The 22,498-nt window shown below is 39.2% G+C and overlaps 1 protein-coding gene across 4 annotated transcripts in view; it reads right to left on the bottom strand.

Annotated features, from left to right (window-relative positions):
* The window catches only part of tprb (translocated promoter region b, nuclear basket protein), a 148,337-nt gene that overhangs the window by 45,164 nt on the left and 80,675 nt on the right, over positions 1–22,498 (bottom strand). For all 4 annotated transcript variants that reach the window (XM_043699535.1, XM_043699536.1, XM_043699537.1 and 1 more), the window contains exons 34-40: positions 21,864–22,087; positions 20,209–20,288; positions 19,673–19,881; positions 19,283–19,552; positions 17,458–17,582; positions 15,137–15,232; positions 9,530–9,721 (exon numbers count right to left, since the gene is read on the bottom strand). In XM_043699535.1, the coding sequence (XP_043555470.1) occupies positions 9,530–9,721; positions 15,137–15,232; positions 17,458–17,582; positions 19,283–19,552; positions 19,673–19,881; positions 20,209–20,288; positions 21,864–22,087 (1,196 nt within the window). The remainder of the gene's footprint in view (positions 1–9,529; positions 9,722–15,136; positions 15,233–17,457; positions 17,583–19,282; positions 19,553–19,672; positions 19,882–20,208; positions 20,289–21,863; positions 22,088–22,498) is intronic.

Below are 22,498 nucleotides of genomic sequence, written 5' to 3'. Positions count from 1 at the left end.
GACAACCGGAAGCGGCAGGGACAGGCCACTATAAATGCCGGAGGAAACACCACAGAAGCGCTTCACAGGAGGCTCCCAAGCACTGAGGATGTCACCTAGACAGGGGATGAAACGTTTGCAACTAAAACTTCCAGCTCGGCGAACAGAACCAGCAACGAGCACCCGAGCTACAAATCTTCTCACAAACTTTGAACTCATGTCATTAATTAATAAGCTATTCCTCCACCCTTTCCTGGCTTTCTATCCCACTTAAATGTCATGCAACCGTCAACAGCAGATGCCAAACTACATTGTTCTGCAGCCATGTCTCTAATAACCATCAGATCATACTCAGTGCTATTTTCACTCATGTTTGCTGCTTTGTTTCACATAGTACATGCCAGGTCCAAAGCCTTTATTTTATCCTATTATTTTTGTAACCAGTGGCCTTGATGGTCATTTTATGCTGAGATTTTTTTTTAATCGACCTGCTCTGTTTTTCATTTTCATACAAGTATTTATCCCTCGCCTCTCGGCTGGAATCTTTGATTTACCATGTCTTTCCAACTTTGATTTCTTGCACCTACTATTTACGTTTAAAACTCTCTCTCTACTTTCAGTTGTGTAGCTCTCAGGATCCCTGACACCAGCATGGTTCCGTTCTAGACCAGACCAATGGACAGCCTTCAATTTCACCAGTACTGGTGCCAGTATCCACAAGACACAATCCACATGTGACACACTATCATTTCACTAATCTTACCTGCTATATGTCAATGTCAGCATGGTCTTGATAATAATCCAGAGATAATTAATTGAGAGGTTTTGTTTAATATAGCACCTAGGTCTTCATTTCTTGCCCTGCCAAAGTCATTACTACCTACATAGACTACAAACAAATTCCACCCCTCCCACCTGAAGCTCCCTTTTAACCTTGAGCAAATGTTCCAAACTTTCGCATGACGCAGCTAACAGTCTTTTGAACCCTCACCCTTTGCTGCAAAGAATAATGTCAATCCCCCTCACTACATTTTTCCTAACTTCCATTACATTCTGATATGCTCTCTGCATTTGAATAGCTTTCGGTACATCGGTGACATTTGCAGTAAGTTTATCCATACTGCAGTCCCCATACTCATCCAAATTTTTATTTTAAAAAGAACACTTGCTTGGGACAAACGCCATTGTGAGTAAGGCCAGCATTTGTTGCCTGTCCCTTAAACTAAGTGGTTTGGTGGGGCACTTCAGACAGCAGTCAAGAGTTAACCATATTGCTGTGGGTGAGGGGTCAAATATAGGTCAAACCAGATCTGCACGTTTCCTTCTCTAAAAGATGCTACTGAACCCAATATGTTTTTACAATAATTAACAATTAGATCAGTTTTAATTCCAGATTTTATTCCATTCCAATTTCACCATCAGGCATGGTGGCATTTCCACCCCAGAACATTTACTTGAGCCTCTGGATTGTTTGTTGAGTGATATTACCATTATGCCAACATCTCCCATGTTGAAAGACACTCCAAAAGACAAGATACTGACACTCCTGTCCTCTCTTACCTGCCTCACTTGCGCACTGATTCTCCCTTGCTTGACCAGTGACCAAATTATATAACCTTTCCCTAAATGTTGTGACCACTCCGAGAATAAAGGGTCCATTAATAATTAATTAACCTCTTCACTGATGTGTCACAGTGTCTGTAGTTTAGCCTCCAGCTTATGCCCACAAAGGAACATGAGTGGGCTAAAAATTGGCAGGTGAAGTGTAATGCAAGACAATGTTCACTCTGGCAGGAAAAAACAAAAACACCGTATTATTTAAATGCACAAAGATTGTAGAGCCTTGAAGTAGAGGGAGTTCTGTGTCCCGATGCATGAATCTTATCTTACTTACCGACCTATCTTTGTGTCATCAGTAAACATAGCAATCATATTGGTTGTCCTATCGTCCAAGTCATTGAAATAAGTTATAAAAGGTTAAGACCCCAGCATTAAACAATATGGCACTGCGCTCGTCACATCTTATCACTCAATAGTCATCGACTGAAGCCTCTTGCTTCCTATTAACTGAACAACAGTTTATCCATTATAGTACATTACCACTGGCACTTTGAGATTGCGCACAGGCATTGTTAAATCCCCTGCTGGAAATCTAAATGCAGCACAAAGAGTCCCTTTTTTCTACATTGCTGGGAGAACTCAAACAAGATTTCTCTTCCGAAAAACCATGTTGACTCAGCTATGTTGTCTCATAATCAGTATATCAGCATAACTTTAAGAGATTAACTGATGACATCACTGGGGAAGTATATTGCTGTCCAAGCTTGATGCTAGACAGACCAACATTCCTATTAATCGAATGTCAGCATGTGATGTGATAGACTGTGATTAATGTTTGATTGATTCTCGTGGGAGATTTGTTGTAACCCAAGCAGCCATTTTGTCACATATTGAAGCCTGGAATCCATTTTAATTTTCATATTAGTGTCTGCTTGTACGTTCCCAGGCTCAGTGACGTGTCTGACCTTATAGGTGTGCTAGCACCTGATAGTAAACTCTTTCCCAGCATGGGAATGTTCTTCTTTTACAAGAATATATTGTTCTACTAACATAGCTGTCTAGACACTGCTGGTTAGTACTTAATAAGCAAAGTGACTGGGGCTAGTGATAGGGGTGATTGCCCACTTACTTATTATAGTACAATTACCAGTTTGTTAATTGTTAAATGATTGTAACCTATATAACTACACAACTCTGTATATTGGGAGTGACTTGTGACCATTAGGTCGACTTGTCTCTCCGCGTGAGCTCCCAAATAAAACAGTCGATAACTCAAGGCTTGCGTAGCGCAAGTTATTTTCTTTAATTTGGATGAATACGAGCGAGTCTTAGGCTGAATGTTTTCGTCCCAATACCCAACAATTCTTTAACACCATTTTAAATCTTTAAATATGAATTTGCTGCTCTGGTGTCCTTCTTTTTCAAATACAAGAGTTACATAATCCGATTTTCTAACTTGATAGGCTCTTCCCAGAATCTAGGGAATTTGAGAATTAAAAATACACTGATACTCTCGTCGATTTCTTTTAAGACTCGAGGATGAAATCCTGCAGGACTGGAGGCCTTGTTACCTTTCGGTTTTGCAAAATAATTGAAAGAAGTTCTTCCTTCCGTTTCAGCTGCTGATTCCCAACTATTTCTAGGATGCCATTTGAATCTTCCAGAGCAATGGCAGTTGCAAAAATTCTGTTCCACGCATCCACAGATTTTATTTACTAGTGTTTTTTTTTTAAATACATGCAGACATTTAATATTACTACATTTCAAAACAACTTTCTCTATTTTTTTCCTGTCCTTATTAATCTTTCAGTCACTTTGCTGTTCTTGATGCTATCCAATCTTCTGATTGACCCTTCACCATTAACAAATTATATACCTGTTGTTTCAAATTTCATTCTTCATTGAATTTCCTTTGTTAACCATGGGTGCTGCATCCTGTTCTTATGTTTTCTTACTCACTGGAAGGCATCACTGAAGTATTCTGAGATATCCCAAACATCTGCTATTGTACCTCCAGTGACCTAACCTAATTTTCCAGTTCATTTTAGCCAGCTGTGTCTTCATTTCCACATGGTTTTATCCAAGTTCAAAATACTACTCTTGGATCTATTTCTTTTTCCCTCAAACTGAATGCAAAATTCAATTATATTATGGTCATTGTGATCTAGGGGTGCCTTTGTTAAAAGGTCATTAATTAATCCTGTCTCCTTGCACATGACGAGATCAATCACAGCTGGTTCTTTGGTTGGCTCTTAAACAAGCCACTAAGAAACAATCCCCAAAACACTCCATGAATTCATCCGGACTACCTTTACCAACTTGATTAGATTAAAATGCTTCTGCTCTTGAAATAAATTCTAGGGATGAGGGGTTTACCTTATGAAGGGAGATTGAGCAGTCTCGGTCTATACTTCTTGGAATTTAGAAGAATAAGGTGCTAAGGTGCTAAAAGAAATTGACAAAGTAGATGCAGAAAGGATGTTTCCTCATTTGGGGCAATCTCGATTCATTGTCTTGTTTTCTTTATCATCTCGAATAAGTGGTCAGTTTTAGGATGGGATAGCAGATTTAAAACGGAGATGAGAAGAAATTAATTCTCTCAAAGGGTGTGAATCAATGGAATTCACTACCCTAGAATGTGGCGAGACATTGAGTACACAGGAAATGGTCAAGATTTTTAATTTATAATGGGTCAAAGGGATATCGGGAACAGGCAGGAAAGTGGAGTCAAGATCATGATAAGATCAGCCAAAACTGTATTGAATAGTGGAGCTGACACGAGTGTTAAATTACCTGCTCCTGCTTCTCATCGGGTCATAGAGATGTACAGCATGGAAACAGACCCTTCGGTCCAACCCGTCCATGCTGACCAGATATCCCAACCCAATCTAGACCCACCTGCCAGCACCCGGCCCATATACTTCCAAACCCTTCTTATTCATTTACCCATCCAAATGCCTCTTGAATGTTGCAATTGTACCAGCCTCCACCACTTCCTCTAGCAGCTCATTCCATACACGTACCACCCTCTGCGTGAAAAAGTTGCCCCTTAGGTCTTTCCCCTTTCACCCTAAACCTATGCTCTCTACTTCTGGACTCCACGATCCCAGGGAAAAGACCTTGTCTATTTATCCTATCCATGTCCCTCATAATATTGTAAACCTCTATAAGGTCACCCCTCAGCCTCCAACGCTCCAGGGAAAACAGCCCCAGCCTGTTCAGCCTCTCCCTACAGCTCAAATCCTCCAACCCTGGCAACATCCTTGTTAATCTTTTCTGAACCTATTCAAGTTTCACAACATCTTTCCGATAGGAAGTAGACCAGAATTGCACACAATATTCCAACAGTGGCCTGACCAATATCCTGTTCAGCCGCAACATGACCTCCCAACTCCTGTACTCAATACTCTGACCAATAAAGGAAAGCATACCAAACGCCACCTTCACTATCCTATCTACCTGCGACTCCACCTTCAAGCAGCTATGAACCTGCACTCCCAAGGTCTCTTTGTTCAGCAACACTCCCTAGGACCTTACCATTAAGTGTTAAGTCCTGCTCTGATTTGCTTTCCCAAAATGCAGCACCTCACATTTATCAGAATTAAACTCCATCTGCCACTTCTCAGCCCATTGACCCATCTGGTCCAGAGCCTGTTGTAATCTGAGATAACCCTCTTCATTGTCCACTACACCTCCAATTTTGGTGTCATCTACAAACTTACTAACTGTACCTCTCATGCTCGCATCCAAATCATTTATATAAATGACAAAAAGGAGAGGACTCAGCACCGATCCTTGTGGCACTCCACTGGTCAAAGGCCTTCCATCTGAAAAACAACCCTCCACCACCACCCTCTGTCTTCTACCTTTGAGCCAGTTCTGTATCCAAATGGCTAGTTCTCCCTTTATTCAATGAGATCTAATCTTGCTAATCAGTCTCCCATAAGGAACCTTCTTGAATGCCTTACTGAAGTCCATATAGATCACATCTACCGCTCTGCCCTCAATCTTCTTTGTTACTTCTTCAAAAAAACTCAATCAAGTTTGTGAGACATGATTTTCCATGCACAAAGCCATGTTAACTATCCCGAATCAGTCCTTGCCTTTCCAAATACATGTACATCCTGTCCCTCAGGATTCCCTCCAACAACTTGCCCACCACTGAAGTCAGGCTCACCGGTCTATAGTTCCCTAGCTTGTCTTTACTGCCCTTCTTAAATAGTGGCACCACGTTTGCCAACCTCCAGTCTTCTGGCACCTCACCGGTGACTATCGATGATACAAATATCTCAGCAAGAGGCTCAACAATCACTTCTCTCGATTTCCACAGAGTTCTCGGGTACACCTGATCAGGCCCTGGGCATTTATCCACCTTTAACCATTTCATGACAACCAGCACTTCCTCCTCTGTAATCTGGACATTTTGCAAGATGTCACCATCTATTTCCCTATAGTCTATATCTTCCATATCCTTTTCCACAGTAAATACTGATGCAAAATAATCATTTAGAATCTACCCCATTTTCTGCAGCTCCACACAAAGGCTGCCTTGCTGATCTTTGAGGGGCCCTATTCTCTCCCTAGTTATCTTTTTGTCCTTAATGTATTTGTAAAAACCCTTTGGGTTCTCCTTAATTCTATTTGCCAACGCTTTCTCATGTCCCCTTTTTGCCCTCCTGATTTCCCTTAAGTATACTCCTACTTCCTTTATACTCTTCTAAGAATTCACTCGATCTGTTCTGTCTATACCTGACATATGCTTCCTTCTTTTTCTTAACCAAACCCTCAATTTCTTTAGTCAACCAACATTCCCTATACCTACCAGCCTTCCCTTTCACCCTGACAGGAATATACTTTGAGGAATTTGTTGAAGTGTGCACAGTAAGATTTTCTGATTCAGTATGTGGATGTGTCGACTAGAGAAGGTGCAGGACTTGACCTACTATTGGGAAATAAGGCAGGGCAGGTGACTGAGGTATCAGTGGGGGAGCACTTTGGGGCCAGCGACCATAATTCTCTTAAATTTAAAATACTGATGGAAAAGGATAGATCAGATCTAAAAGTTGAAGTTCTAAATTGGAGGAAGCCAATTGTGATGGTATTAGGCAAGAACTTTCAAAAGCTGAATGGGGGCAGATGTTCACAGGCAAAGGGACAGCTGGAAAATGGGAAGCCTTCAGCAATGAGGTAACGACAATCCAGAGAAAGTATATTTGTTAGGGTGAAAGGGAAGGCTGGTAGGTATAGGGAATGCTGGATGACTAAAGAAATTAAGGATTTCATTAAGAAAAAAAGGAAGCATACGTCAGGTATAGACAGGAGAGATTGAGTGAATCCTTAGAAGAGTATAAAGGCTGTAGGAGTATTCTTAAAAGGGAAATACGGAGGGCAAAAAGGGGACATGAGATAGCATTGGCAAAAAGAATTAAGGAGAATCCAAAGGGTTTTGACAAATACATTAAGGACAAAAGGGTAACTGGGGAGAGAATAGGGCCCCTCAAAGATCAGCAAGGCGGCCACAGAAAATGGGGGAGATACTAAACCAATATTTTGCATCAGTATTTACTGTGGAAAAGGACATGGAAGATATAGAATGTAGGGAAATAGATGGTGACATCTTGAAAAGTGTTCATATTACAGAGGAGATCTCTTGAAACGCATAACGGTGGATAAATGCCCAGGGCCTGATCAGGTGCACTCTAGAACTCTGTGGGAAGGAGGGAAGTGATTGTTGGGCCTCTTACTGAGATATTTGTATCATCGATAGTCACAGGTGAGGTGCCAGAGTTTAAGAAGGGTAGTAAAGACAAGCCAGGGAACTGTAGACCAGTGAGCCTGATGTCATTGGAGGTAATCCTGAGGGACAGGATGTACATGTATTTGGAAAGTCAAGGACTGATTCGGGATAGTCAACATGGCTTTGTGCATGGGAAATCATCTCTCTCAAACTCCATTTGAGTTTTTAAGAAGTAACAAAGAGGATTGATGAGGACAGAGCGGTAGATGTGATCTATATGGACTTCAGTAAGGCGTTCGACAAGGTTCCCCATGGGAAACTGATTAGCAAGGTTCGATCTCATGGAATACACAGGGAGAACTAGCCATTTGGATACAAAACTGGCTCAAAGGTAGAAGACAGAGGGTGGTGGTGGAGGGTTGTTTTTCAGACTGGACGCCTGTGACCAATGGAGTGCCACAAGGATCGGTGCTGGGCCCTCCACCTTTTGTCATGTATATAAATGATTTGGATGCGAGCATGAGAGGTACAGTTAGTAAGTTTGCAGATGACACCAAAATTGGAGGTGTAGTGGACAGCGAAGAGGGTTACTTCAGATTACAACAGCATCTTGGCCCGATGGGCCAATGGGCTGAGAAGTGGCAGATGGAGTTTAATTCAGGTAACTGTGAGGTGCTGCATTTTGGGAAAGCAAATCAGAGCAGGACTTATACACTTAATGGTAAGGTCTTAGGGATTGTGCTGAACAAAGAGACCTTGGAGTGCACGTTCATAACTCCCTGAAAATGAAGTCACAGGTAGATAGGATAGTGAAGAAGGCGTTTGGTATGCTTTCCTTTATTGGTCAGAATATTGAGTACAGGAGTTGGGAGGTCAGGTTGCGGCTGTACAGCACATTGGTTACACGACTGTTGGAACATTGTGTGCAATTCTGTTCTCCTTCCTATTGGAAAGATGTTGTGAAACTTGAAAGGATTCAGAAAAGATTTACAAGGAGTTTGCCATAGTTGGCTGATTTGAGCTATAGGGAACATCTGAACAGACTATGTCTGTTTATCCTGGAGTCTCGGAGGCTGAGGGAGGTTTACAAAATTATGAGGAGCATGGATAAGATAAATAGACAAAGTTTTTTCCCTGGGGTGGGGGGAGTCCAGAAGTAGAGGGCATAGGTTTAGGGTGAAAGGGGAAAGATATAAAAGAGACCTGTGGGGCAACCTTTCCACACAGAGGGTGGTACATGTATGGAATGAGCTTCCAGATGAAGTGGTGGAGGCTGGTCCAACTGCAAGATTTAAATGGCATTTGGATGGGTATATGAATAGGAAGGGTTGGAGAAATATGGGCTGAGTGCTGGCAGGTGGGACTAGATTGGGTTGGGATATCTGGTCAGCGTGGACGGCCTGTTTCCGTGCTGTACATTTCTATGACTCTATGTTGCAACTCTTGCTTTGCATTAGCCACAAGATCATAGAAATAAATATATATCTGTACTCTCAATTTATCTGTTGTTATGAATGCTATGTGAATTCAGATACACAGCCTTTAATCCTGTCTTTTTACCAATTTGTTATTTCTCATGTTATTGGATGACGTCAAGATTTCCTCACCATCTCTTCCTGCCACATCACAATCATTTCCCTTTATTGCTATCTTGTTTGCTTCCCTCACCTGCTCCATTTAAATTAATAATTTAATAAAAATTCTAAAGGCTCCAAGCTTGATTTCCACATTACAAACAAAATCCAAAGACCCATTAGAAAATACAGCAAAAACAAAGGACGACATCACAAGAGGTCATTTCTATCAGGAAAGGTATAGAAGGTAGACAGTTGACCTAACAGGGTTTGAAACCTTTTGGCAGAACACATGAAGTGAAGATAAGTCCAGATAAATCAGCAAATTAAATACAGAATAAACATTTTTTATGATGATCGGTGACAGCATGGAGTTTGCTACAGAAGTAATAATGAATGTAAAATCATTAATGCTGTGATGGTAAGGAAGACAAACATGATGGAGAAGTGAACAAAAAAAATTATGCTGACAGATAACGAAAGAGACAAAAATGGAGCATAAATGTTGACGTGTACTGAATGCCTGTTTGTGTACATTTTTCCACACAAATCTCCAATTCTTATGTTTCTCACAAAAACATCCAACCATTTAGCAACAAACTGCTTAGTGACATTCAGAGTTACTGTTGACAAGTGTGGGTTCAGCACCATTTGGATCCCAACAGTTCTGAATTTTTACCTGCTCTTGGTCCTCTTCATTTTCTGGATCTTCGTCACTCTCTATTATAATATATTCAGTTTGTGTCTGAGAATTTTGTGATGATTGGGTGTTCTGTTGGTGTTCAGGTGGTTGGGGAACCAAATCCAAAGAATGAGATGTTTCCTCATTGTCTTCCATCAGTTGAGAAGGGGGGTAATCTTCAATGACCACCTACAAAGTATCACAGATTACAATCTGCTTATCATCATGCAAAGTGCTACTCAAATTTGACTGGTGAACTCATCTGTTAGTTTGTTAAAATATTTTAAGTGGTCTTGACTGAGAAGGCAACATTTAATTGAGAAGATTACAGAGTCTTCGTAAAATTTAAAACAATAGAAATTGGGCATAATTCATCTGGTGGGAGTCATTACTAGCAAGCAAGAAGATTGGTTGCAGTTGTCAACAATATCAGCCCAAGTACACTGCTACATAGGAGTTAGGGTGGATTTCAATGCCCAATCACTTTAGTCGCTTCAAAAACCTCCCATTTTTAAGAAGTGAGAAGGACTGCAGAGCCTTTGGTTTGAGTCACAACTCTGTACACTGAAGTGGTCCATACCTACATGTTGCAAATGCTAAACAACGTTCAGACTTCTGCTGATAATTGGCAAAAAAAAATCTGTGCCACACAGATGCTAGGTAACGACCAGCTGTTACAAAAGCACCCAACCATTACATTTGACAACGAATGTGATTTCTATCACTGAATCCTCCAACAATATCCTTCAGAACTGACCACCAGCAGAACTGAATCAGCCACGTAAATTATGTGGCTCCAGTCAAGAGAATTCTTCAAATATCTAATTTCATGACTATCTAAAAGTCAACCCATCATTGACAATTCAAAGATCCAAAACATACATCATCCTGACTTGAAATATATCTTCATGTCTTCATTGCCACTGATCAAAGTCTTGGAAAACCTTTAGTCAACTGGAGAACCACCTTCATCTCATGAACTGTAACTATTCAAGGTGATGGGTCACTCCATCAAGGGACAATTACAGATGGACAATAAATAGTTTTCTTCAAAATGTCTTCATCAATGATATGAAGGTAAGGCAATGAAGGCTGGAGCAAGGTGCTTGTATTTGCAATCATTCTGACAAATATTGTTCAATGAAATAAAGCAATGGCTATAAATTTCTATTACACTGTCAACACTCATGTCGTGTTCACTACATGTTGTATTGTCATGCAATCATCTGGGATATACCAAGCAAGCAACAGGCTGCATGCAAGGAAAAGTTAGAGGGAATGTTTCTCAGACACAGTGGAACTAGTGATCCATGTAAGCAGATTGTGTCTCACAAAACCACTGGCGAAAAATTTCAATATAAAAGAAAAAGGTGAGGGAATGTAACAAATGTCACCCAATTCGCTGATAGGATTGTTTGCATGCATACCTTATAGGCAAAATATTTCATGAAAATGATGTAACTAGAAATAAAAGTGTAGTTTACGTGGTCCCCCCAGTCTGCTCATTAAGTTAAAATGCGCAAGGCTGATGTTCTGCCTCAAAACCACTTTCCTGCTTAATTTGACCTCAATGTCTAACCTGTTAATCACGTTCAAAGTTTTTACAATGGGATCATGTCTCTTTTTCTCCAAACACCAGAGTGTAGGCTCAGTTTACTCAGCCCCTCACTACAAAGGCCTGGTAAAGGGGTTTTAAGACTTATTGAAACTTGACTGAATTGCCTCCATGCCCTTTCATAGGAAAGGCACAAACACATACAACAATTTGAGATATGAGCTGACCAAAGCTCTATCTAATTGCAAAGCCGCTTCATTATAGTTACATTGCCATCTCTTTGCTACAAGAGAGATTAGGACAATGTAGAATTTCTATGTTCAGAACACACAAATAACTAGACATTAAAGTGGTTCAAGAGTGTAATATTTTCCTTAACTCTTCCAGAAAAAAATTCATAAATTGACACTACTGAACCTCATCCAACTATAATTCAGCTAAGTCAAGATCTGCCTCTCAAAGCTCATTTCACAATCAGATATTTTCCCTTTCTTACTGCTCATTCTTGCCAGCAGGAAGTCATGTCTTGTTTCTCAATGTGTTGCTTTCCAAAGAATTAGTCAGTCAATGAAGCTAAATTAAGCTGGTGTCTCCTCAGTCATAGGACTCTTCAGGACTTACAGTCCTAAGACTTCATGGTTAACGAGCCATGCCATACCTTTTTGTCTTAACAAGAGAAAATGACAAGTCATGTCACAATTAGCTTGGAGTACAGGTTCATTGTTCCTTGAAAGTGGAGTCGCAGGAGATAGGATAGTCAAGGCAGTATCTGGTATGCTTGCCTTTCTTGATCAGAGCATTGAGTATATGAATTGGGACATCAAGTTGTGGCTGTACACAACATTGGTTTGGCCACAGCAGAATGCTGTGGGCAATTCTGGTCTCCCTGCTCATAGAAGGATATTGTAAAACTTGAAAAAATTCCGAAAAGTTTCACAAGGATGTTGCCAGGGTTGGAGGATTTGAGCTCAAGGTGGAGGCTAAATAGGCTGGGGCTATATTTCCCTATAGCTTGCAGGTTGATGGGTGACCTTAGAGGTTTATAAAATCATGGGGGGCATGGATAGGATAAATCGACCAAGTCTTTTCCTTGGGGTGGGGGTGGGGGAGTCCAGAGCTAGAGGGCATAGGTTTAAGGTGAGAGGGGAAACATTTAAAAGGGATCTAAGGGGCAACGTTTTCATGCATAGGGTCGTATGTGCAAGAAGTGAGCTGCCAGAGGAAGTGGTGGAGGCTAGTACAATTATGGGTATATGAATAGGAAGGGTTTAGAGGGATATGGATCAAATGTTGGCAAATAGAACTAGGTCAGATTGGGATGTCTGGACGATGCAGACAAATTGGACCGAACGGTCTGTTTCCGTGCTGCATAACTCTATGACTCTAACTCTCCCTGTCTCGTCCCAAATTAGGAAGGAATGCAGCTTCAAATGGCTGTGTCATGTATTGGTGGGAGTCAAAAGGATGTTAAATAGGTAAAGAAATGACAAGGTATCTAAAGTGCAAGAGGTGGCAATGCTTCTTCCATTCTTTCAGTGGTACATTCCCACTGCAGATCCAAACAACAGAAATATCACTTCAAGCTATAATGTATTTAACAGTTAAGTTGCAAGGAACTTAGCTCAGTAAAAGGCTTGTAGTTTTATATTATTGCCTGTGTGCACTACATCCCTTTCTTAAATATTTACGACGATACGGTGGACTGTATTCAGATATGTAAAGTTCCGTTCATGAAGTTTTTTCAATAGTTCTATATAAGAAGTCCACTATTTTTCAGAACACTAGATAAGAAACAGCAATTGTGAAACTTGTCAACAGCACTAGTGACTAAGTTGGATTGTTTTAAAAAGATGCTTTTTAGAGACAGCTATCAAGGGAGCATATAAATCGAATATCATGTAAACGTTCGCTAAATCCTGATTGAAGTCAGGATAATAAAACTTGAGTGTTCATATCTGTGAAAAATTAAATTTTGAGCAGTTACCAAGAACAGCTTCATGTGACGGGCAAGAAAAGTACCAGGTAAGGAAGGCACTAAGTAACTTGAACCTAATTTCCCACATAAATCCCTTCCACACCATCTTATTCAATCCCTTTTTAGATGAGAAAACTACTTTTAATTTGGTTAGATACTTCCTATCAAAAAATGATCTAAAGATTCTAATGATATGGTCTTGCATACCTAACATTATTGCCACCTGAAGCAGTGACCTACAACTTTGTCAAACATATTGGCAGTACTTACAAGTCACCAGAGGATGGTACAATATGAAAAACTTTTCACAAAAATAGCAGTCCTCCTGAAGTCAAGTACTGTCCACTGCTGCTCCGTCACGTTCATCCAGGCCCTCAGTCCTGAAATACTGGGCTCCCATCACATACAAGCTCTTGCTACCTAACTGCTGCTGCAACAGAGCAATAGAAAGGTACAGAATGGAAACAAGACTCTTTGGTCCAACTCATCTGTGCCAACCAGATATCCCAACCTAATCTAGTCCCATTTGCCAGCACTTGGCCCAAATCCCTCTAAGCACTTCCTATTCATATACTCATCCACATGTCTTTTAAATGTTGTAATTGTACCTGCCTCCACCACTTCCTCTGGCAGCTCATTCCATACATGCGCCACCCTCTGCATGAAAAAGTTGCCCCTAAGGTACCTTTTAAACCTTTCTCCTCTCACGCTAAATCTACGTCCTCTAGTTCTGGATTCCTCTACCCTCCTTCCAATATACACACCTGGGAAAAGACCTTGTGTATTTACCCTCTCCATGCCCCTCATGAATTTATAAACCTCCATGAGGTCATTCCTCAATCTCCAATGCTCCAAGGAAAACAGCCCCAGCCTATTCAGCCTCTCTTTATAGCTCAACCCTGGCAACATTGCTGTAAATCTTTTCTGAACCCTTTCAAGTTTCACAATAGATAGGAGAGAGACCAGAATTGCATACAATATTCCAAAACTGGCCTAACCAATGCCTTGACAGCGGCAACATGACCTGCCAACTCCTATACTTTTTCCTCACCCGCATTTTTTAAAAGGCTGGTTAGTTATTGGGTTAGTCTGCCATATGACAGTAATGGTTGTTGTCTGCCATTTATGCACCGACAGCCTTCTGGTCACTGCCAGTGCTGCACACTATATTTCAACATGGACTTTGTCAACAAATATTGCCAACAACCACCAGCATAAATTTCTAATTTGCCTTGTGAATTGCGCTTGAATTTTTCAGTGAAATAACAGATCCAATACCTGCCTTATATAAACACAAGCATTTGAAAACGTGACCTTAAAATTGAATGTTACTCTCCAAAGTCTGCCCATCCTGAACTTTTCCAGCCCTTTTAGTTCTTTCAGATTTTCAGGAGCTGTAGCATTTTTCTTTTGTTAAGTACTTGCATGCTAAGATGACAGTGTGGCCTCTCAATTTAACATGTCAATCCCAGTCTCCAATTTTGTCAACTCACTTCTATTTCCCACCATCCTCCAACATGCCCCATCTGAATTACAAAAACAAAAGGTCTAACAGGATCGACTTGGAAAGGATAGGTGGGAGAATCAAGAAATAGGGGTCACTGTTTCGAAGCAAGAGATTCATTTAAGACCGAGATAAGGGGATTTCTGTTTTTTTTAAAAAAGAGAGCTGACAATCTTTGGAATGCTTAGCCAAAAGATGGTGGCAGCAGAAACCTTCTGGGCAGAAACATAGATTTTTATCGAGCAAGGGAGTGAAAGGTCATCATCAGGGGAAGGCAAGAACATCAAGTCATCAGATGAGCCACACCCTTACTGAGTGGTGGAGCAGGTTCAAGGGGCTGACTGGCTACTCATATGGAGCATTAGACACCCCAAACACCACCCCATTTGCTCTGACACATGGTATTTTGTTTAGGCCTTGCTCTCTTTCTGTAGTACCCCATTTCAGCCCCAGGGCAATTCTACATTCATCTTCTTTGACTTCAAGGTAGTAGTAAGTGGATGTAGGGATAAGGTATATGTATACACACAAGTTAAATATCATAATGCCAACCATTAATAATCAACTCACCTGAGAGATAGAGTCTTGTGAATCTAGGTTCTCTGGTTGCACCTGCATGACTGTGTCTGTTTCAGCACTTTCTTCCACCTCCTGCAAATGTTCTTCCTAAAGTTACAAGTCGCATGTTAGTCTACTGCTTTCAATAGTGAAAACTGAATGAAAATTAGTTCTACCAAGTGCAATGTAATGCAGAAAATATTCCCACTGAACAAGTCTGGAGCAGGAACTTCAGGAAACAGATGGTCTTGGAGCATAGGCAACAATGGCAAAGGCATCAATTTATTCTGTGGCTCACTATCCTGTGAAGGTGGCAACTAGCCTTCTGTGATAACTGTCATCCGTCTGGTATGGTATTGCCAGACAGTTATCAGGAGGATTTAGAATTCATCTCACTTCTGTCTTTTACATTTTTCTTATTTGCAGTATTAAATTTGAAAAAACGTAGAGTACAGGTTTCCATGCAAGCATGACATGACTCTTGTGACTGAATACATATCGTGCAAACAATCATACTGAACTGATTCAGAAGTTTCTCCTTTGTCCTCCACTTATCCAAAGCTGTACAAAATGCAGCCAAGATGAGAATGCAGGGAAAAAATGGGCACACATAATTATCCTGTTTATATAACACAGAGGAAATATTTGAAATCTAGCTGAACTGCAAACTGATAAAATGCTAGAGGGAGATTTTGTTTTAGATGAACTGAATAGCCTAAGTGTGGGACAACATGCCTTAAATAGTCAACCTGATCCAGAGAACAAAATAAAACAACAAATTAAGGAAGTAAGAAATTATACAATTGATCATTAAAAAGGGTTACTATTGAAATACTGTTTACAGTAGCCATAAGCACTGGGGTGCTATTTTCCATCCAAACTTTGAGCCGTTATATACATGTCAACATGAATTTGATCAGGTATTTTCAAAGCAACCTGTTCAGAGATAGGATTACACACTTGTGGAACTCAGGCCTCCTGGCTCGGGAGGTAAAGAACACTTAACATATCCAAACTAGTTTCAATTGTAGACATTTATTCACCGTTGATTATGGAGGGAACTTGGGAACTTCTCACAGCTACAAGCTGTCTATTAAAGTGCAAGATTTCAATTTCAGAACAAAGATAGCCCACCTGAACATATTCCAGCATATAATTAAACCAGATCACTGCCAATTAGCACCTCAAATCTATTTACCCACCTCTTCTCCAAGTCCCTTGAAATTCTCAGGTAACTAAAAAATATTGTGCCTTGGAAATTTTAAATCGACTCAACATCAATTCCCTTTTGAGAGAGATGGAGAGAAATGAAAATCTGGAAGAATACAAGTGCGATGACTGAAATTCCAAACAACCTTGCTCTTGCCCCTCTGTCCCACAAACAGGAAGTATAATAAAAATTTACATGCTATCTTCCTTTTAAACACCTCAATGTGGCCACAAGTTTTTGCAATTTTTTGCACTTTATTCCTTTAAGCCCTGAGCTATTGAGGTGAATCTGTGTTGTACCTAATTCAAGGACAATAAATATTTCCTGAAGATTTGTTTGGCTCTGAAGTCTGGTATAATTGGAGTACCAGATTGTCACTTTTCCATCTCCCGAGGTGAAGGAAAATGCAAGTTAGGAGCATAGGACTCAGTTACTCAGCCCTTCAAACTTCATCTCCCATTCAATGAAGATGATCTGGTCTAGGTCTCCACTAACTCCATCCTTCTGACTCCCCAGTTTACCAAAAATGTAATGCTGCTTTGAATAGATTTCAAGTTTCATTCATTTCTTGGGTGGAGAATTCCAGAAAATAAAATAATTCCCATTTCAGTTTTCAAAGACAGGGACCTCTTATCCATCATCTTCTGTAGTTCTAGTCTCCCTCAAAAGAATAAACCTCTTCCTGACATGTACCTTTGCAAGTACCTTCATAATCTTACTTCAAAACAATCTCTCATTCTTGCAAAATCCCAATCAGAGAAGCAATCCCTTCTGACTGATTGCTTTTTGTATCTAAACCTTGGATTTTTAAGCACTGGAATTGTGTACGATGTCATCTAAATATCCTTCAGTTTCTCACCTTTCCTAAAACCTGTCTCTCATCCAGTATGGATGATTTCCCTGCATAAAATTTGCTTATCAGTTTTCCACTTGGCTTATCTTCAAACTTAGATCTACAGTTTTCTCTTAGTTTATACAAATGATTCATATCTGCAGTTCAAAGCCCAGGTTGTTGAAGGCTGGGAACATCATTGATCATATGCAGCAGTTCAGAGCACCTCCCCTTTAGCCTGCTATCCAACCAAGATCACTGGCATGTTCAGAAAAAGAATGCTTCACGTACCACTCGAACTACTCTCAATTTCTTCGACTGATGTTCCAGAGATTCATCCTGACTATGACCTACATTTTCTGCATTCATCTCATCATCATCTTCCCGCTGACGCTTGGACACGGTGGTGGCTGAAACTGAAAAACATTACACAAATACTTTAACCTCAAAAGTTGAAGACAATTCAGTACATTAGCAGCTATAACTGATACAATTGTTGCATGAAAACTGAGCAACAGAGACGTTAGTCAGATTTAGCAAGACATAAATTCAGTAACTTCGGACAAAAGTGCTTCACAGAAATTGTCATTTAATTTTTTTTTGATGTAAAATTAACCTTAATCTTACATCAGGACTCACTTTCCAGTAAACTATCAATTGTTTCATGGAGCACAGAACTTCTAATTACAGTCAAGGTTGAAGTCAGGCACTCTCCTAATTAAAAAAGCTCTATCATACCAATTTTTAAAAAACTAATGCACAAAACATAGGAATGCATTCTTTTACTGCAGTGTATAACAAGAAGCAACCTAAAGTACACAACGCAAGTTTTCACAGATCGCAGCATCATGCATCAAGTAGAATAAAGGGTGAAGAAATGGAGGCATCTACAAATAACCACTAGATTATTTGAAATACTGCAGCATTGTTCTAGGTTGTCACATAAAAGATTGCAGGACTTCAATGATAGTCAGATTTCAAAACGTTTAATCTAATCAAAACTTTGGAATTACTGCTAAGATGGTCATAAAGTAAACAGTAAAATTCCAAAGGTAGATGGAAAACTGAAAATAAAACAAATGTTAATTTGAAAAGGCATCTGGATGGACATATGAATTTTAACTCCTTCACAATTATCTAACAAAAGACAAGAGAAAGGAACAAAATTGCCACAGACTTGTCAGTATCACAAATAATATTGAGACAACTCGAATGAGTTGCAAAATGGCTTAAAATTTATCCAATTGAACTGATCAGAGACTGAATTAACTGAATTTTCTTGGCGATCATAATGATGAATGTCATCTACAAATCCCAGCTTTTGAGGCTGGAGGAAAATCCAAAGAACTGTAGGTAACAATTGGTTTGAAGGTAGTAGACTGATATCAGTGGTCAAGTGTACATAGAATTAACTGCACAGCAACAGTTCAATCAACCCATTTAGTCTGTGCTGACTGTTTAGTGCCGTGAAGTCCTTTTCCCAACACAACTTCCCTTTCAGCAAAAATGTTGATGTGACCTCTAGTTTTGAATCATCACAAGTAGAAACACTTCCATTTTTCGAACTTTTCAAATGTCTTTATAATCAAAACTAGTCAAAATCTTCCAACTGAATAAACATTCAGTACTGAAGCTTAATAAGTCTTTGATGATTGATGCAAATGATAATCCAATAGCTTCAGTTTTTCACCAATTTATGATTAAGATGATAAAGCAAAAACTAACGGAGGTGTTTAAATTAAGTGGTATACATTAAAGGGAACCTAGCTCCTTTAGTGGTGAAAATTAAGAATGAGAAAGCATTGACAGCCAGTTTGTTAAGGACGTTATAAACAGAACTTAATAAATATGAAATTATTTCCACAAAGGGCAGTAAATTCTGCTTTGAAGTCAGAGACTGATCCATATTTTTTTAAGTTAAGGAGGTCAAGACATGTGGAGCGAAAGGGAAAAAGGGGGACTGAAACACAGATCATCCATGAGCTAACCGAACAAAAACCACAGTTGAGGAGATGAACAGTTAACTCTTTGACCTAAATCTCAAGCCACTAAGTAAAGCTGAAATTAAAATTGATATTCAATTGAAAATTCAGTTTAACTTTCAAAATAAACTAACCTGTTCCAAACACTGCTGTAGAGGTCGAAGGTCTTTCTACCTGGGAGCTCTGTATGACATCTACCACGCTAGAGGATGGCTCCTGATTTGCAGGTTCTACTTGAAGAGTCTGTTGAGTGGGTTGCACAAAGGCAGTTGCTTGTGTCTGTTGCTGCTGCACAGTTAAAATCGGTTGTGACAAATTTGGGATATTTGGACTTGTTGAACGTACAGTTCCACTTGTGCTACCAAAAACAGTTACATGCTCAACTGGTCCTTCTGACTGCATGGCTGTTCAATAAACATAAGAAAATTATTCAATACAACAAACACAGTGGACAATGCTTCTCAATATCAAACAAAATATCAATTTAAGTCAATAAAAAATATCTAATACAAATGGTTTCTTACCTTCTTGGGTTTCTACCTGTGTTGTTGGCATTACTGTAGCTGTTGGCGTTGTAGCCGGTCCAGTGACGGTTGCAGGGGTAACCATTGGCCGAATACTGGCTCTTGGTGTAGATTTACTGCCTGCTACTGGCCCAGCAGCTACCTTACTGGGTGTTGCCACAAGAGGAGTTGGCTTTATATTGGCTGTTGGAGGATCGGATGTACTCAAACTATGTAGAATTTAAAGATAGATTGATGTAATATAGGTTTCAAGTCCAGAGATCCTAAATAATTCATTCATTCATATAAAAATGTGCAGCAGGCTAACAAACAATATAGTGGACAAACATGCAGGAAATAAACAACTTAAATCGAATGTTTTGACATTGTGAACATTGCGGTCTCCATTGGATTTAAGTTTAAAAAATAGATATTTTTCTCTTGAGCAGGCAAGTTAATAATCTGCCTCTTTTATATAACTAAACCTTTAACCGGTTAAACTTTAAAACTTGGTGACATGCATAACATAAACAAAAATTAAGCTAGTTAGTGCTTACCTTCCTCTGTCCACGGATGCTGGAGTCTGTTTGAGGGTTATCTGTCGCTGTTGATCCAGTTGTCTCTGTGGTTCAGAAGTCTGATACATAGGAGAAAATGAATTTCAAGCTACATTTTTCCATTAGTTGATATTGCTAATGCTATTTTGATTATTTTAAAAACTATTTAAATTTCAAAGATTTTATTAATGAATCAGATGAGTCACAGAAATCAATTTTTGTTTGAAACATTTCATGAAACCAACATTTAGATATCTGTATGAATCATAAGTAGGACCAATAAAAATGCAGAAAGCAATTCATTTTCTGCACAGTACTCACCATTTGAAGCAATCTTAGGCAGAAAATATTTAACAAGCAACTAAACTAAGTGCATCACCATTAGGATGGTTTAATTCCTCTTCAGTCCCTGAAGAATTTCTTCAAACTGTTAGAAATGCAACTTTGCTCCAATCTGCAAAACTTTTATTCACTTGCTATACATTTTCACAGCCTTCAAAATTTTCACTTAATGAACTTAACACTTACAAACTTGCACAAGTAAAACATCAAATCTCAACAACCAGCAATCCAAGCATTCACAAATTACGTACGTTCTGTACAGGACAAAAGAAAGAAAATCAGCCTCATTCAACCCCTTGAATTTCCACACCAGCTTGCCTGGCTGCATTAGTGGCCATTCATTTTATTCTTTTTATTTTTAGGGTCCATGTAAATTGATGTTTAAACAAATCATTTGGACTGAAACACATTCTTATAGGTGCTTCCCTTTGGCTAGGATAATAAATGAAGATCTCATTTGCCTAAAGCACAATAATTAAGCATGCATATTCAAACTCTATTTCCTCAAATCAGTTTCTCACATGCAAATACCAAGCTCAAAAGTGACACGTTCAGACCTTCTTTATTTTCTCCATTTAATTTCAGTTTAAGAAAACTCTTTCCCAAGGTAGTGTTTGCATTAATTGTAAAACTCAAAAATTTGCGACAATATGCCAATAGAGGTGGTAGATGGTGCAACAGAGAATTCAGTTCTCTTTGAAAACTGGAAGGTCAAAAGGCAAGAAATATACTCAAGCTACCAAAAACCAAAATGCTCGCATAAGCAGATTTCAGCTCTAATGATAGCTCGGAAAAAATTGCAGAATCAAAATGTGGAGGGGATGGCCTAATGACTGAAGTTGGTGGAATTTTATTCAACTTTTTTTTAAAAACTCGAGTTAGTAATCTATTGCTGACTATAAAGCCAGTGCCATTTGTCATAACAATCCAACATCTGGCTTACTCATGTCCTTTTAGCAAGGAAGATACTATCCTTGCCTGATCTGCTCTACATGCATCTCCATACATACAATGTGACTGACATTTAAAAGCTGTCTGGGCAATACAGGACGAGCAAAAAAATGTTTCCCGATTGGTGATAACCACATCGCATGGATGAATAAAAAGTTTTTAACAAAGCTTGATTTTATACATGGAACATAATGATTTCCTTGCAATAATATTCTGAACAATTGTGTAGCAATCAGAATATACCATGTAATAAAAGCAAATTTGCAAGCCAAATTTAAAACTTTACTAAAAAGCTAAACAGTCATGATTATCTAATTCTCTAATGTATCAATTTTCATTTGCTATAAAATTTAATTACATACTTTGGTTATTTCTTGTGGTTCTTCACGCTGTTCATGTTGTCGATCCTGATGTTCCTTCAGCTCCCGCTTAAGTCGAGCAATGTGACCATCATACTGCGATTTTAGTGCACTCATACGCACCTCCAATTCTTCTCTCTGCTGATCTAAACTAGTGATACGTTGTTGAAATTCTTCATTGTGCTGCTTCAATTGCTCATTTTCTTGTGCCAACTGCTCCTTCAATCCTAAAATAATAACCACCTTAGATCAGCATTAAAATCTATGACTCTCATCATCGCATTTCTTTTAATCTAAGGACGACTCAGGTTAAATACATAGTCAATAGGAAGCAACTTTTAAAAACTATTCTTATTAAAAATAGACTTTTTACAGCAATACACTAATTATCAAAATTATCATTGCTAATTCAAATGCTCTGTGCTTTACTAAATTAAATCTGGTCAGTCTCAATCTGCATGTGCAGAGAACCTCAAGTGTGCACCAACAATACAAACTGGACATAAAAAAAACTCACTTGAGAAACAAAATTTGTTGTTGTTCAGTCCTTTGCTTTTGGAAAACAAAAGCTGAATTTAATATATCAATTTTGCATCTAATAATTACATTTTCAAATTTTGTAGGTTGCCTCAATTTAA

Source organism: Chiloscyllium plagiosum, chromosome 11, assembly GCF_004010195.1.
Source record: "Chiloscyllium plagiosum isolate BGI_BamShark_2017 chromosome 11, ASM401019v2, whole genome shotgun sequence".
NCBI lineage: Eukaryota > Metazoa > Chordata > Chondrichthyes > Orectolobiformes > Hemiscylliidae > Chiloscyllium > Chiloscyllium plagiosum.
The sequence above is the reverse complement of the archived record's forward strand: the minus strand, read 5'-3'. Positions and strand labels throughout refer to the sequence as shown.